Below are 14,967 nucleotides of genomic sequence, written 5' to 3'. Positions count from 1 at the left end.
GGGACAGGGATTTGCAGTGGTGGGTGACACTGTGCAGGGGGACAGGGATTTGCAGTGATGGGTGACACTGTGCAGAGGGATGGGGATTTGCAGTGATGGGTGACACTGTGCAGAGGGACAGGGATTTGCAGTGATGGTGGGTGACACTGTGCAGAGGGACAGGGATTTGCAGTGGTGGGTGACACTGGAAAGGGACAGGGATTTGCAGTGGTGGGTGACACTGTGCAGGGGGACAGGGATTTGCAGAACACAGGTGGTTCAGGGACTGATGTTCCCTTCAGAGCAGAGGACATGGAGAGCTAATGGCTTGTTTTCCAGATGGGATAATGACAGTGACCTGGAAGCAGTGCCTTAATGACCTAATGACCAGTGTGTGCAATCCACAGGAGGGTCTTTGGCAGGGAGGGATGTGGAAGTGCTTAGATGTGCCCTAACCAGAGAGGGCTCCCCTGCTCCCTGGCTTTTTTCCCTTTTTTTTTTTCTCCCTTGCTTTTAACCTGGCAGCCCTACCACGACGGGATTTTAAAATTAAAGCTTAAAAAAACCCCAAAAAAGAAACCCCAGAAAAAGAAAACAGGGCTGGGCTTTACAGACCCTACAGATGCATCCGGCACCAAAGTGATCCCAGCTGCAGCTCCACTGTCAATAGTGTTACACGAGGGATCAATCCCCTTCATTGTTTTATGTGGCCTCTACAGCATCATCAGCTAATTAAACCTAATGGGTCCCAGAGCAGCACTGACAGCATCTGATCCTATCAGCCTGCACAGCCTTTCTCTTGACGGGCCACTCCAGAGCCAGATCCTGCACTCCAGACCCTGGCAAAAGGCTGTATTGACTCGGAGGATCAGGCTACAGATCAATGGGAAGTGTTGTTAAACAAACATCGCCGGATTAATGTCAGCTCCGCAGGGGGAGGAGGTCGATGGCTGCTAATTCGACAGGGGTGGGAGGGAGCAAGGGGACGCGGTGACAGCGGTGACAGCGGTGACAGGGCATGCAGGGGGAGAGGCCAGACTGTGAAAGTGCTCCCTGCGTCTGTGGCAGCGTCTGAGCGTTTCCCAGTCTCGGATTTATCATCCCCAGGCTGGGAGGCTGTGCTGGACAGGAGCCCAGCCGTGTCCCCAAGGGCATTAGAGGTGCCCAAATCCCTTTGCTTTGTGCGTCAAGGGTGGTGTGGTGGCCTTGGACTGTCCCCAGAGAGGACAGGGACCCCTGTGTCCCTTCTACACACTGTCCCTGGCATGAGCATCTCCCCCATTGTGGTGGACCACTAAATCTTGGGTTCCTGCTTTCCCTTTTCTTGTGGCTCCTGCTGTCCCTTGGCTGGGGATCAGGGATGCCCAGGGATGTGGCTTGGCAAGGTTTCCATTCCCACAGCCCTGTGCTGCAGGCAGTTTACTTGGGACTCTCTCCTCTTTTTCCCTCATTTTTCTCCCATTCCTCCGTTGCTGGGAAAGTCTTTATCCCACATCTGCAGTAGCAGAGCTGGGGAGGGTCAGTCCTGCAGGAATGATCCTTGTGTTTGGACTCTGTGTTCCTTCACTCTGCCCCTGATTCTGCCAGGAGGAAAAGCCCAAGGAGGGCTCCTTCCCACCACCACCTTTTCATCCCCTGGATCCACTCGTCCTGGCATTGTTATCCAGTGCATTCCTGCTGGGCTTAGTGGGAAGGTTGGAGCAGCTCTTTGGGTGCTGGGCTCAAGGCAGGTGGCAGGAATGCTCCCAGCTGACATCTGGGAGCTCAGCACAGCTCCGGTGTCAGCGCAGCTGAGAGCAGAGGAGGTGAGAAGCCCCAGACACCTGCAGCTCAGTTAATAAATATTTATTTGAAGGTGACAAACACTCTCCTGCATGAAGCCAAGTGAACAGAAGGAGGATTGCGGGAGAGTGACGGGGTGTGCTTTTTTTGGGGGGGGGTTTACCATGAGGATGTCGAAAGGAGCAGCTGATGAACCAAAGGATGTTGAAATCCACATTCATTTCCCTGACGCGGCTGCCTGACGTCAAGGCAGGCAGGAAACGTCCCCCTTGGCAAGAGAGGGCTTGGCACAAAGAACCCTCACCCGTGGGGACGGTGGGAGCGGGACTGGGGGCTGGTAAGATGTGACAAGAAGAATCAGGAGCCAGGAGGATGCCAGGTCAGGTATAAATAACGAAAGGGCTGAAGTTTAATTGTTCTCTTAAAAAGGAGAAGTGAAGGGAAGGGAGCAGCCAGGGTGAAGGGTGCTGTCACCTCACTGGGATTTGGGGCTCTGGTGGGTGGCTTCATGGTGCTGGGAGCGGGGACTGGCTGGATGCTTCGGGCACTAACCCTGGGAAAATGGGAAAAGCGGCTTCTGTTTCTCTCCTGGCCCATCTGTGTGTGGTCAGGGGAAGGGAAACTTCCTGGATTGAGGCTTTGGGGCACTCTCTCTATATCAGACCAGTGTTCAGCAGTCCAGTGTGATCTCTCTGGGCATTGGGGCTGCTGTGTGCTGTTGGCAGCAGGGACAAGCCCATCTCCTGTGGCTGTGCCATCCATCCCTGCCCTGAAGCTGCTGCTGGGCCCTGGACTGCAGCGTGTCCCTGCAGCTGCAGAGGGCCAGGACGAGTTGTGCAGCTCCGTGCCGGTGACTCACCGTCCTCTGGCGTCGCAGGAAGCGGCTGCTGCCACGCTGATGTGTGTGGGCAGCAGGGCAGTGCCCTGCCACATCCTGCAGCAGCTCAGCTCCATGCCAGGCTGGAGCAGGAGCCTGGGATGGGGCAGGATGTGGGTGTCAAACCTGCTTGGTGCATGGCAAGGCACGTGCTCCCAGCTCAGGATCTGCTCTGTGGCACATTGGGATGCTGCTCCTGGCGTGGACACAACCACCAAGGGGTTTTGGTCTCGGTTTTGTTTGTGCCAAGAGGTTTTCTTGCAGGGATCTCTTCCTTGGGCCTGCACACTTAGCTGATCTGCAGGCACCAGCCCTGTCAAGCTGAAGGTTTGAGGAGAGCTCTCCTGGATGCTCTTGTGCATCCTTGCACCCTGTGCTGGTCCCAAACTCTTCTGTCCCCACTGGCCCTTGCTCATCTTACCGTGTGGAAATGGGTTCAGCAAAGCCAAACCTCAGGAAACTCCAAGCCCTGGCACTGGGGGAGGCTTTACCCCTCCCAGGAGCTGGGGTGTGAGGCTGCCAGGCCACGTGTGAACAGAGAGGCTGTTGAGCTGCCCCACGGTCCTGTGGGGACAGTGGCAGAGCTGGCAGCGATGGAGCAGCAGGACCTGGGAGATTAATAATGGAAGCGCTGGCATCCGTTTTAGATTAGCGAGAGAAAGCTCGGTGCCCATCTCGCCCAGCATGTAACTTTAATGCCGAGATAATGAGCAATGATATTTATTTGTAAGAGATCTGGAGATATCGCTGCCCAGGGAGCAGCCAGGAGCTGTCAGAGCCCTCTGCAGCCCCACCGTGGCTGCTCCCAGCTGTAACCCAAGCGCTCCCCTCCACCCAGCTCACTTTTCACACTCCAGCTCCATTCACCGAGCGGGACACGTGGGCTCATGGGGAGCCCTGGCTAAGATTTGCTGAAGCTGCTCGTGATTTAGGGTTTCTTGGTGAGGAGATGTTGGTCTTGCAGGAGGGGTTAGGAACAGCCCCTGGCACCTGCAGCTCAAGCTGCCAGGACAGGGTTTAAGCACATCTCAGTGCCTGCTCCCCTCACTGTCCCTTGGAGCATCGGGATGTGCCAGGGGGGATGTGGGATGATCTCTCTGAGCTGGAGAGAGGGTGGTGTGGAGAGCCTGCGAGCAGGTGCTTTCCTCTACTGAGCCACTGAGATTTTGGGGCTGTTTTGAAGAGTTTGGGAGCAGACAGCCGCTTGCCTCCTCCTGGCTGGGTCCACGGGGATGTTCAGGGCAGTGACATGTGCTCTGGGGAAGCAGTTGTGTCTTGTGGGTGTTTGGGCTGCCTCAGACATCCCCCAGGTCGGGAACAGGGCTGTTCCTGCTTCCCTGTGCCAGCGTGGGTTGTTCCAGGAGGGCTGAAGGATGCCCAAGGTGCTGTTGTGTAACTGGCCAGCAGACAGGCTTAGGCCGCCTCTGGCAGGTGGGTGTCCCTTCCTTATTAAGCCATCCCCGGTGTAATTAGTGGGTTAAAGCCTGATGAGATAATGCTCCATTATTTTTGTGCTATTGTGGGATTAGGAGCAGCGGGATTTCTCAACGGCTTTATCTCCGCTCGGGTCCTGCGCTGCAGCACACGGTACCAGGTGGGTAAAGAGCACCTGGGCACTGCCAGCACCGGCCATCCCCATTCCCGGCTGGGGAGCCCGGCCCGGGGGCTGTGCAGAGGCTGTGCTGGCAGGGATCTCCTGCGGGTGCTGGGACAGCCCCATCCATCCCAGCGCTCCCGGCTGCGTGCCAGCGGAGCGAGGAGGTGACACTTCCAAATAAACAGGGAGAGGTGGGTGGTGCTCCGGGGCAGGAGCCGAGGGCATCCCGGGGGGCTCCTCCCGTGATTTATGGCTGGGACAGGGCAGAGCTCTCGGCTCAGCCTCTGGAAGCTCTTTGCTGTCACTCTGGCGTGGGGGCCGCAAGGACAAACATGCCCCGTGTGTCGCTGCGGTGACACCAGCGGCTCCCGGGCTACCCCCGCCCTTCCCGGGAGCCCGGCCAGGGACACCCTCAGGATGCTGATGGAGCTGGCGTTCAGCCCTCCGAGAGTCCCAGGGATGCTCTGGTGAAGGAGTTGGGTGGCTGGAAAGCAGGAATGGAGGAAAATGTGTTTAATGAAACAGGGCCTGGCTCGGTGGGGCTCCCCTCCTTCTGCCAGCCCCGAGCTGCAGGGATGGAGCTGGCACTGGAGCGGGAAGCAGGCGGTCTGGACGCGGGCCAGGCTGTGCACTTGATCCAAACACAGCTGGAGCTGATCTGATGAAGTGAGAGGTTAAGAAGAGAGCATCTGTTATCTAAAGGGGACACACAGAGGGAAACTGTAAGCTCTTTATTCCCCCCATCCCACCCCCTCTGTTCAGTGCATCATCTCTGACTTTATTTCTTTGATTTATTAAGGAAGCCTGCGCTTCCGGGGCTGTAATTAAGTGCCACTGTGTGAGCTTTTGATAGTGCGTGAATGATATAATGGCTCGCGCGGTTGCCGTCTGCTCAAGTGCTTTAGGAGCGAGATAAGGAGAGCAGGGATCCCTTCTGCCCACCGGGGACAGGGCTCAGTCACTGGGGGTGACAGAGGAAGCAGGGAATGATGTGATCCACTCAGTGTCGTGCTGGGAGCACGGTTCAGGAGGGCATCCCCGGCCCAGGCTGGGAAGGGAGTTCACATCCCCTTGTAAAAGTCCATCAGAGAATCTTGGCAGCTGCTGGAGGCTGAACCAAGTGTTCCCCTGCCACATGTCCTGGTTCTCTCACAGCCATGCTGGAGGTGGAGAGGGCACCACAGACCCTCAGCCAGCTCTGGCTGCTCCACGGTGCCATCCCAGGGCTGTTTTTAGCTCGTTTTTACATCCATAGGCTGGAGGAGCAGTTGGTGTCAGCATCCTCAGCGTCCTGCAGGTTTTGCTCTGCTGCCGGAGGAGTTTGCTGGCAGAGCCTTGGTGTGGAGCCAGGGGCTGGGGAGTTCTGGCTCCACCAGCCTCTGGAAAAGGGCCAGCGCTCACAGGTGCACAAAGCTGGAGGTGCCATGAGGGATTCAGTGGGGCTGTGTCCCCCTGTCACCCTCCCCTCCCTGCCAGGTGTCCCTGCTCAAGGTGAGGCTCCCAGGCAGGGCGGCATTCCCGGGCAGACATGCAGTGTGACTGTGGTGCCAAGGGAAGGGTCTGTTCCCATTCCCACCTGGCACAAGGGCTCTGGTCATGGTGTCCCTGTCCCTGTCGGTGTCCCAGGCCATGCTGGGACCTGGCAGTCTCGGTTGATGTCTCTGGCTTTCCCCCAGGGCTCAGTTCTATTCCCAGGATGTCTGCTGAGCCTCCCTCTGTGCCCAGCAGCCCCCGGCACTCCCCTCACCCACGCCTGGGGTTCAGACAGATACAGATTTCTTTTTCCTGTAAGGAACATTTTTGATACATAAGCAGGATTATTTCTGTGGATTGGCCAGAGGCCACAGGAGGAGGGAGCTTGGAGCCTGGAGAAGATTTCGGCTCCTGGCTGAGGAGGGGAGGAAGAGGAGGAGGAGGAGGAAAGGATAAAAAAGTCCAACCCTACATGTAAATAAGCTTAAAAATAAAAAAGTGACAGAGATTATTTGCTGCTTAATGAACTAAAATGTCCAACCTCCCACCAAGCAGCGACATTGTTTATAAAACTACAGAAAGGGCTTTATTTTAATGGGCAGTAAATCCCATTCATCCCCAGGCCTGGCAGTGCGGAGTGTGCAGGATGAATAGGCTGGCTCTGGCCACAGCCTGCTCGCTCCCATGGCTTCTCCAAGGGGTGTTTTCTCCCCCTTTCCCCATATTTGCTGTTTTCCTCCTTTCCTCCTCTCTCCTAATCCCCAGCACTGTGATAACGGGGTTATCTGGCCAGGAAGAGAGGAGGAATCCGTCCCTGTGCCTCGGCATGTCACATCCGCTCGCGTTTGTTTATTCATTTGAAAAACGCTCCCCCCTCCCTGTTCTGTCCCTGGGTGGCAGCTGGAGAGTGGCCTGAGATAATCACAGCCTTATTTTTTATTAAATAAAGCCTCCTGTAGCCTGCAGGCAGATCTTGTCCAGTTGCCCCTGTCCTGTGCTGCTTAGTCTGCAAACAGGGAGTGATGGTCCTTGGAGCAGAACCCCGGCCCTACAGCCGATCCCACTCAGGATCCCTCTTGCAGGGAAAACGGTGGTTTTGGTGTGGGGACAGCCCCACTGAATGTGGCAGTGGGCCAGGAAGGACCTCAGGCAGCAGCCAAGCAGTTGTAGGCAGGAAATGCAGATCAATATTCTGCCCAGGATTGTGGAAAATAAATACGTGGCCAAGGCATCCATGGAAATGAGAGCATCTGAGATAGGGGTGAGGTTTGGGTTAAAAAATGATGGCAGTTATTTCTCCAGGTTTGGAGCTGGTCAGGCCTTGCAGGACACTTGGGAAGCAGGTTGGTAAATGTGGATTGAGGGATCTTGAGCCACTGGGAAAGGCTGGGAGCTGGTACCCGCTGTAGGAGAGGGAGCATGGTCAGGTCAGGTGGGAATTGCAGACATGCCTGACTTCCCCAGCACCTCAAAAAACTCCTGGCCATAACTCATAGGGTGATGTACTCCTAGGGCAAGGAAGAAAATAGTAAGTTATCTATTCCTGCTTGAGTTTAATATCCATAATCTGCCATTAATCAAACCAGGGCTGTAAGATCCTTACTGAGGCCTAATCAGTGCATAATGGATTATCTACAGGAACTAATAAAAGGTAATTATCTATGCTTTGCAAGTTCCAATTACTGTACTTATATGATCAATTAATTCTGGTAACAGTTTCCCAGGTGCAATTTGTGTGACAACATGAGGCTGGCTGCAGGCAGAGGCTCAGGGCCTGCCTGGCTGCAGGGATGCCAGCAGGGATGCAGGGAGCAGCGGGTGCTGCCAGCAGGAATTCTAGCTGGGATGGCTTGAAGCTGAAGAAGAAAAGATTTAGTGGAGATATTAGGAAGGAATTCTTTACTCAGAGGTTGGGCACAGGGTGCCCAGAGAAGCTGTGGCTGCCCCTGGATCCCTGGAAATGTCCAAGGCCAGGCTGGATGAGGCTCGGAGCAAGCTGGGATAGTGGAAGGTGTTCCCTGCCCATGGAGGAGGTGGGATTAGATGAACTTTTAAGTTCCTTCCCACCTCAAACCAGACCCTGTGCTGGGGAGAGCAGCAGATGCTGGTGGCAGGGATGTCACCCTGCCAGCACAGCCACCCCAGCACATCCCAGTTCCTGCCCTGGGAAAAGCCAGCTCCATGCAGGGAGCTGAGGGGCTGTTCTTGGTGGGCTTTCAGCCGTGCAGGGTGGTCCTGGCCCAGCCAAAGCCCCTCTGGCCGGGGCTGTTCCCTCCCTGGAGCGGGAGCCGGGTTCAGCAGCCGCTGGGCCCCATCGGTCACTGCACGGCCCGGGGGACATTGCCCCGAGCTCAGCATCACCTCGGGGACCCCCAGTGCTCCCTTCCCATGCCCCCAGCACAGCCAGAGAGCCAGCTGGCTCCACTCATCTCCTGCTGCCTGGCCTCGGCTCCCTCTCTGCCTTGTGGAGTCAGTGGAGGGTCTTAAAGGAGGAGGAAATATTCCAGCAATGTCTGTGCAGTGTTAGGGATGGCTTAAAATTACAATAAATTTGAGACACTTTATGTGTCCACTCGGGGCCCAGCATTGTTGTGGGTAATTTGAAGCAGATTGAGGCAAATGGCAGATCTGAGGGTTCTTGCAGGACCTGGCATGGAGGAGGAGAGGTACTGGGGAATGAAGGAAAACACCATTCCTGCGATGCTGGGAGGAGCCCCGGAGCCAAATCCTCCCAGGCTGACCCTGGACACCTCCTCACGGTGCTGCAGCCCTGACTCATGATTCAGCCTCTGCTTTTCCTTCACTTTTGGGGGATTTATTGGATGTTCTGGAGCTCAGCAGCCCAGTGTCACCTTTTGGTGTCCTGCAGGGTCAGGATAGGTTTTGGGCTCACTCGGATTTGGGGTCCTAGAGCCAGGTCCTGCCCCTGAGGTGGCCTTGCTGGGACATGGGGATGTGTCACCTCATCCTTACCCCATTGAACCAAATCTTTATTGGGAACACAGGCCTAAGGCTGTTTGGGTTTAATGAAGTTCTCTCAAGATTTGTTGTAAATCTGTTTGGTTTGATTTCAGCCTTTGCAGAAATTCATATCACTGCAAAGGAGCAGAAACAAGAAATTGTTTCAATACAAAGCTTGTTTTTTTTAAATAAAGCAGCTGTCGACATGGGATCTTTTGAGAATTTCCATTGTTACTTCCCCCAAACATGAAATTAATTCATCTGTGTAAGTCCTTTTTCTGGGAACAGCCCTGGTTTCATTGACATTTTTGGTTAACACAGAAAATAACCAAACCCACAAAAAGAAAAAAAAAAAAAGGAAAAAACAACCCCCCAAAGCCTTTCTACTTAAAAAGAGAAACTTCCCTCCCAGCTCTGCCAGTGCCCAGGATACAACCAGTGCTTTGTTCCCAGCATGGGTGATGCTCCCAGCTTGCTCCAGGCTGTTCTGCTGGATGGGGCTGGAGGGGAAGGGATGTTTCCCTCTCCCTGCTCCCACACCAGCTCTGGGACACGATGGTTTTTAGGGGAGGATGTCTCTAAGGTGGCCAGAATTTCCTGTCTTGGTGTGAGCTGGGGGTTTTGGGTGTTCCTGGAGCTTTGGATGGGGATGGAGGAGCTGTGGGATGGGGAGGTGGATGCAGGCAGGTGAGGCTTTGTGTCCCCATCACCTCGGGGAACCCATGGGGCACTGAGATCCCAGACCTGAGGAGAGAGACCAGCTCCCAGAGCAGCCCCCTCCTCTCTTGGCTGCAGGACTGTCCCCAGCTCTGTGCTGGCATTCTGCACCGATCCTTCCCCTCTGCTGGCTCCTGGCACAGTCCACTGCTCCCTTTGCTTTGGTTTTCCAAGCCTTGGCCACATGTCCAGCCCTGCCCAGTGGGGAGGGAATGCTCTCCGTGCTGCTGGAGATGCTCCCACACGCAGCCCTCAGCCCCAGCCTCTTCCACAGCTGCTTTTCTCTCCTTTTCTTTCTTTTGTTTCATTCCTCTTTTATTTTTTTCCCCTTTCCCCAAGCAAGCCACCACAGGCTCCTTCAGACATTCCCCTGCAAACTATTCTTCCACTCCCATGGCCCCATCCCAAACTTCTGCTTTCTTGTCTTGGCTGGGTGTCTGGGCTGTAGGGACCAAGTCTGGGCACGCCAAATCCCATTTCATACCTTTGATTCCAGCCTTCCAGCCCCCCTGTGCAGACGTGACTCGCTGCCCGTGGATGTGCCCACGTGGTGCTGTGAGTGCAGTGGGTTTGGAGCTCAACAAGCAGCCTCTGGCTGATTTACACCTTCCTGGGACGGCTCATCTTGCGCTGAATTCCAAAATGAGCTTGACAGCGAGGGCGCAGAGCCGGGCAGGTGATGCTGGCCAGGGGGCTCAGGCTCCTGACGCAGGTGCTGCGCTCATCTGCGGGTTCCTGAGAGCAGGAGGGCAGGGATGCCACGGCCCAGCCTGCAGCTGCAGACCCCCAAATTCCCTGCTGGGTAGCTGGTCACAGTGAGGGCACTTGGGTGCATTAATTTCATACTTCACATGGCACTAATCCCAGGTGTTGTTGGATAAAAAACCCATCACCCCACTCTGCCAGGATTTGTGAAGTGTGGTTTCACGGGGTCTGGGGAAAGCTGCTGGCTCTGGCAGGTGTCGAGTGTGAGCAGTGCAGATCACACTGGGAAATGCCACCCTGGGTGACAGGGACTCATGCTCAGAGCTGCTTGGCAGTGGGAAAGGCTGACAACTGTTTGTCAGGATTAGGAAGCGCGTGGCTTGGCCAAGCCTGGCTTAGCCAGGGCCGATGCAGATAGGCACGTGTTCCAGACCAAATTTGTGTTTGTTTGCTCGCTTTGTTTTAATTTGAAACTGAACCCTCTTCCCTGTGGTTAGATCCTCCCAGCTAAACAAGCTTTAGCACAGGGAAGTTGCTCAAGGAAGGGAAGGGATGCTGGATGAGGCCTGAAGTGAGAGCAACCACTGTTACCACAAACACTTCCCAACCTCTGGGAACAAAACCATCGGGGGTTTTTTGCTCTGTCCTCTCCATTCATCCCCTTTTCCAGTGCATTATTTCCTAAGCCAACATTGCTGTTTTTATTATCCCTGCTCATTGTTTAAATAGCACCAGAGGTGTACACAGTGCTTTTCAAACTCTGGGGAAGAAAAGGACCTTTCTCACAGGGGGGATTGTGCTAATTTAGGTGATTGTGGTAGAAATAATTAAGGCTGAGAAGGGTGGGAAGCACCACAGAGTGGTGTCAGAGCGGAGGGGTGGCCTGGAGCAAGGTCCTTGTGCCATCTTTCAGCTGGGAATAGGAATTCTGAGCTTTAGGAATGTGGGTGATGGGAGAGGCATCGTCTCCCTCAGACACAGCTCTTGTGCCAAGGGCTTCCAAAAGGAGAGGGAAAAACAATCCCAGACTTGTGGCACCCGGTAATGCACTGACCCAATTGTGCACTGCTGTGTAAGGGGAGAGAAATTCCTTCCTGACCCTTGGGCTCATCAGCCCATGCCCTGAAGCATGAGATTTGATTTTCTTTATCTGGCTTTCTGTAATTGCAGATGTCGTGGTCGGTGCTCCCCGTGTCCCACCCCTCGCAAGCAGCATCTGCTGCCTTTAACTCAATGGACCTTCTCCTCTGGGAGTTCCATCCCAAGGCTTTGCTGGGAAGTGCCTGGGAGGAGGGAAGGATTGCTGGTTCCATCAGCCTTCCCAGCACTGGGGGAGTTTCCCAGGTGGCTCAGCTGGGGAGGGCAGGTGTCCTCATTGCCACAGATAAAGTACTGAATGTTTGGGATTTCTGTGGGTGCCCTGCCAGAGCCCATCCCAAAGGAGTTAAAGGCTCTTGCCCCTTCCAGCCTGGGGAAGTGGAATTAGTCACAGCCCTCAGGAGAAGTGCTGGCCAGGTTATAAAAATGACAAATGAGCAGAAATCAATAATGAAGTTAGTGTTTTCTGGGAATGCTGGGCACGAGCGGAAAAACACATCAACATGGGTGGCGGCTGCTGGGATGGGCTGCCCCGTCCCTTTCTCCTCCCCATCATCTTTGGCACCATCCACAGTGGGATGGTTCTGCACACCAGCACCTCCCTGGGATTTTTGGTTCGTCTGGGAGCAGAGTTTGTGTGATCCCAGCTCCCTCTGGGTGCTCCTTCAGCACCAGGCAGCTCCAGGGTATGGGAAATTGGGGATTCCAAGCGCTGCCCCCGGGGATGCTGAGTTTCTGCTTAATCTTCAGGATACAGGGTAGCATTCTCACAGCAGAGAAGGGAGCATTGGAGGCCACGTTTCCTTTTCCAAAGGGACTTGGGCATGTCTGGAAAGGAAACGGCTGCCTAATTAGATGGCTTGAAAATCTTTACCACCGCTCGTTACAAATACATTCATCATCCCCTATTGAAAGAACCACGCTGCAAAAATGACATTATTATGATTATTATTATTTATAGTGTAGATATGAATGAGCTTAATCCCTTCCTAGCCTGGGCTGGGTTCAGAAAGCGACCCAACATCCCAACTCTGCTTCTTGGCCCTGGGATCACTTGGGTTCTGAGCAGTCATAAACCTAATTTGGGATGTCTTAGGAATTTGCAGCAGTGCTTGAAGGTGGGCAGCTTTGAAATGTGTGAGAGACAGGAAAAGAGTAGCCCAGGGGTGTAAATAAGAGGTGAGGGTGGTGATACCTGGCAGAGGTCAGTGCAGGGGAGGAAGGCTCGGGGGAAGAAGGGGAAGGCTGGGGTGACAAGGGACTGAGCTGTTCCAGGGGAACAGGAGTTGTTTGCATAGCATTCCAGGGTTGGTGGCTTTCCCAGGGTATTAACATATTTCTCTAATTAATATAAACTTTGTTAATCAGCCCTGGATGCTGGTTGACCTGGCTGGGTGTCCCACTCCCTCCTTTGGGATGTGGTTTCTCTTGGAGGCAATGCCCTGTGCCTGGAGCTCTGTCCCAGCCATGAAGAGCCTCAGGGATGGGTGGCAAAATGCAGATTTTGATCCATTGTGGTTCTTCCCCGCCTTCGGGAGCCTGGGTGACACCCAGACCTCGAGGAGTGGTTGGAGAACAAGGGGTTAATGGAGGCTGAGGGGGATGGATACCTGGGAAGAACTCCAGTTCTTCCAAGGAAATCAGTGATCTGGGATACTCACACTGCTTATTTTCAAGGCACTGTCTCCATCACCACTTTCCAGTTGGAATTAGTGGGGCCAGTTGGACAAAGTGGGCTCAAAGCAGAAGCTCCGACTCCAAACACCTCAAGAACTCCTCAAATGTAAAAAATCCCAGAGCAAAGCAATCCCACCCCTCACTGACTGGATGGAGCGAAGCAGTGCTGGGGAGTGAAGGATTTCCACCCCCTCTTTTCCACCAGCTGGGCAGGGAAAATGTGTGCAGTGTCCTGCTGGGATGGGATGGCCCTCAGGAGCACCATGGCTGGGATCTCTTGCTCCTACAGGGAGCTGCTGGCACCTGCCTGAGGCACAATTCCATGTGCCCGAGGCACAATTCCATGTGCTGTGGCACAATTCCATGTGCTGTGGCACAATTCCATGTGATGTGGCACAGTTCCATGTGATGTGGCACGTCTGGGCTCTTGCACAGCCACACATCCTTCAGAGCCGCACCGGTGTGAGGCAACCTCCCTGCCTCGGGTCCCTGAGAGCTCTGCCCCATGCTGGTGGCACTGGTCCATCCCCCAGGCTGCTGAGGTGGCTCCCAATCCCAGTTAATCGTTTGCTGGGGAATGCTGCCGGGGTGGATCCAGGTTCTGGAATTCCTGGCTCCCGTGGACACGCTGCGGTGCGCTCGGCTGTCGCGCTCTCGCCCGGAGCTGCTGCGCCGAATGTTTTGCAACAGAAAACCCCAAACCACATGAAAGCAGCCAAGTTTCATATTTCATTGTAACCCCAAATTCAGGTTTGCCAGGAGTTTCAGTAGTTTTACGAACCTTTCCCACGAACCTGCAGTGAAAGCTGTCGTTGAGCCTGGTTTTGATGCAAACCCAGGTGCGACTTGTGTCGTGTTTGAGGTTTGTGCAGATGTGAAATCTGAAGGGTTTTGAGAGGAAGGAAGGAGGGAACCCAAACACACGTCAGGGCAGTGCTTGCAGGGAACCCTGTGCACATCTGGGGCCGAGCTGTCATTCCTTGGGGACCCAGGACTGTGGCACCCATATTCTCTACACTGAGGGATGCTCTTGGGGATGCTTTGAACCAGCTTGGCAGCATCACCCCCAAAACAGCTGCTAGAATTTGGTAAGTGCTGGTGCTCTGAGCATCCTGGCTCTGGGGGGTGACCCAAGGACCTTGTGGCAGCTTACCCCGGGGTCTGCCACCTCTAGGGCTGCTTTGGAGTGGCTGTGGGTTTGCTCGAGGGAAAACCCAGAGAAACCCAGAGAAACCCAGCAGCTCCAAAAAACAAACGTCCGGGTGGGGATGGGGCTCCCTCTGAAGCACGCCTGGCACACACCCAGCCCTGCCTCTGGATTCTGTGTGTTATTGGATCCACCCGCGGATCGCTTTTTCGGCAGCGCCGGCTTTCCTTTCTCCAGCAATTTCCTGAAATAACGTTAGGGAAATGTGAAAATCTTGAACTTTTGAACCTCCCCGGAGGACGGCAGGAGGAGGGGACGCCCGCCTCCTCCCTGACGTTTATTTTGGCTACAGGGCCTGGGGATGGGGAGGAGGGGGCTCTGCAGGCTGCAGAGGGGCCGGAGCAGCGCTGCCCCTTATTAATTAATGACTTTCTCATCAGTGGGTCATGGAGGCAAGGAAGGCAGAGGAAGTTTTCTTTTGCTGGCAGATGCTGGGGAGAAGGGGAGTGCCTGGGCTGGGTGGCGAGGGCAGGGGGTGACACTCGGGGTGATGGATGGGGACACAGGATTTTCGCCGGGCTCTGGACACGGGCAGCTCACACTGGAGAGGAGCAGAGAAGGGAAGGGGGATAGGCTGTGCCTGGAAAGTACTTTTCCCTCTGATGAACTTCAGAGGAGTATAAATCACTGCCAGGCTGCAGCTGCGGAGCATGTGATGCTGGCAAATTAATGGGCCTTCGGAAAAGCGGCCATCACATTCCCCTCCGGCCTCTTAAAGGCACCGCCGGCCTTTCCTGGGCTGGGAATAGGGAACTGGGGGGTCAGGGCTGGGCTGGGGGAGCCTCGTGGTCCTGCTGGCCCCTGAGTGAGATGGGTGTGCCCATGGGGCTGATCCCTGTGATGCTCTCCACGGTGCACAGCTCCCCATGGTGCACTCAATCCATGGTGGAACTC

The 14,967-nt window shown here is 54.9% G+C and overlaps 1 protein-coding gene across 1 annotated transcript in view; it reads left to right on the top strand.

Moving 5' to 3' along the window:
- Positions 1 to 2,064: 2,064 nt before the first annotated feature.
- Positions 2,065 to 14,967, top strand: part of RXRA (retinoid X receptor alpha) — a 55,458-nt gene continuing 42,555 nt past the window's right edge. Inside the window, exon 1 of the mRNA XM_015644916.3 lies at positions 2,065 to 2,140. Coding sequence (XP_015500402.1) covers positions 2,134 to 2,140 — 7 coding nt within the window. The 5' untranslated portion in view covers positions 2,065 to 2,133. The remainder of the gene's footprint in view (positions 2,141 to 14,967) is intronic.

The sequence above is a fragment of the Parus major genome, chromosome 17 (assembly GCF_001522545.3).
Source record: "Parus major isolate Abel chromosome 17, Parus_major1.1, whole genome shotgun sequence".
Lineage (NCBI taxonomy): Eukaryota > Metazoa > Chordata > Aves > Passeriformes > Paridae > Parus > Parus major.
This window is presented reverse-complemented; position numbering and strand designations above follow the sequence as displayed.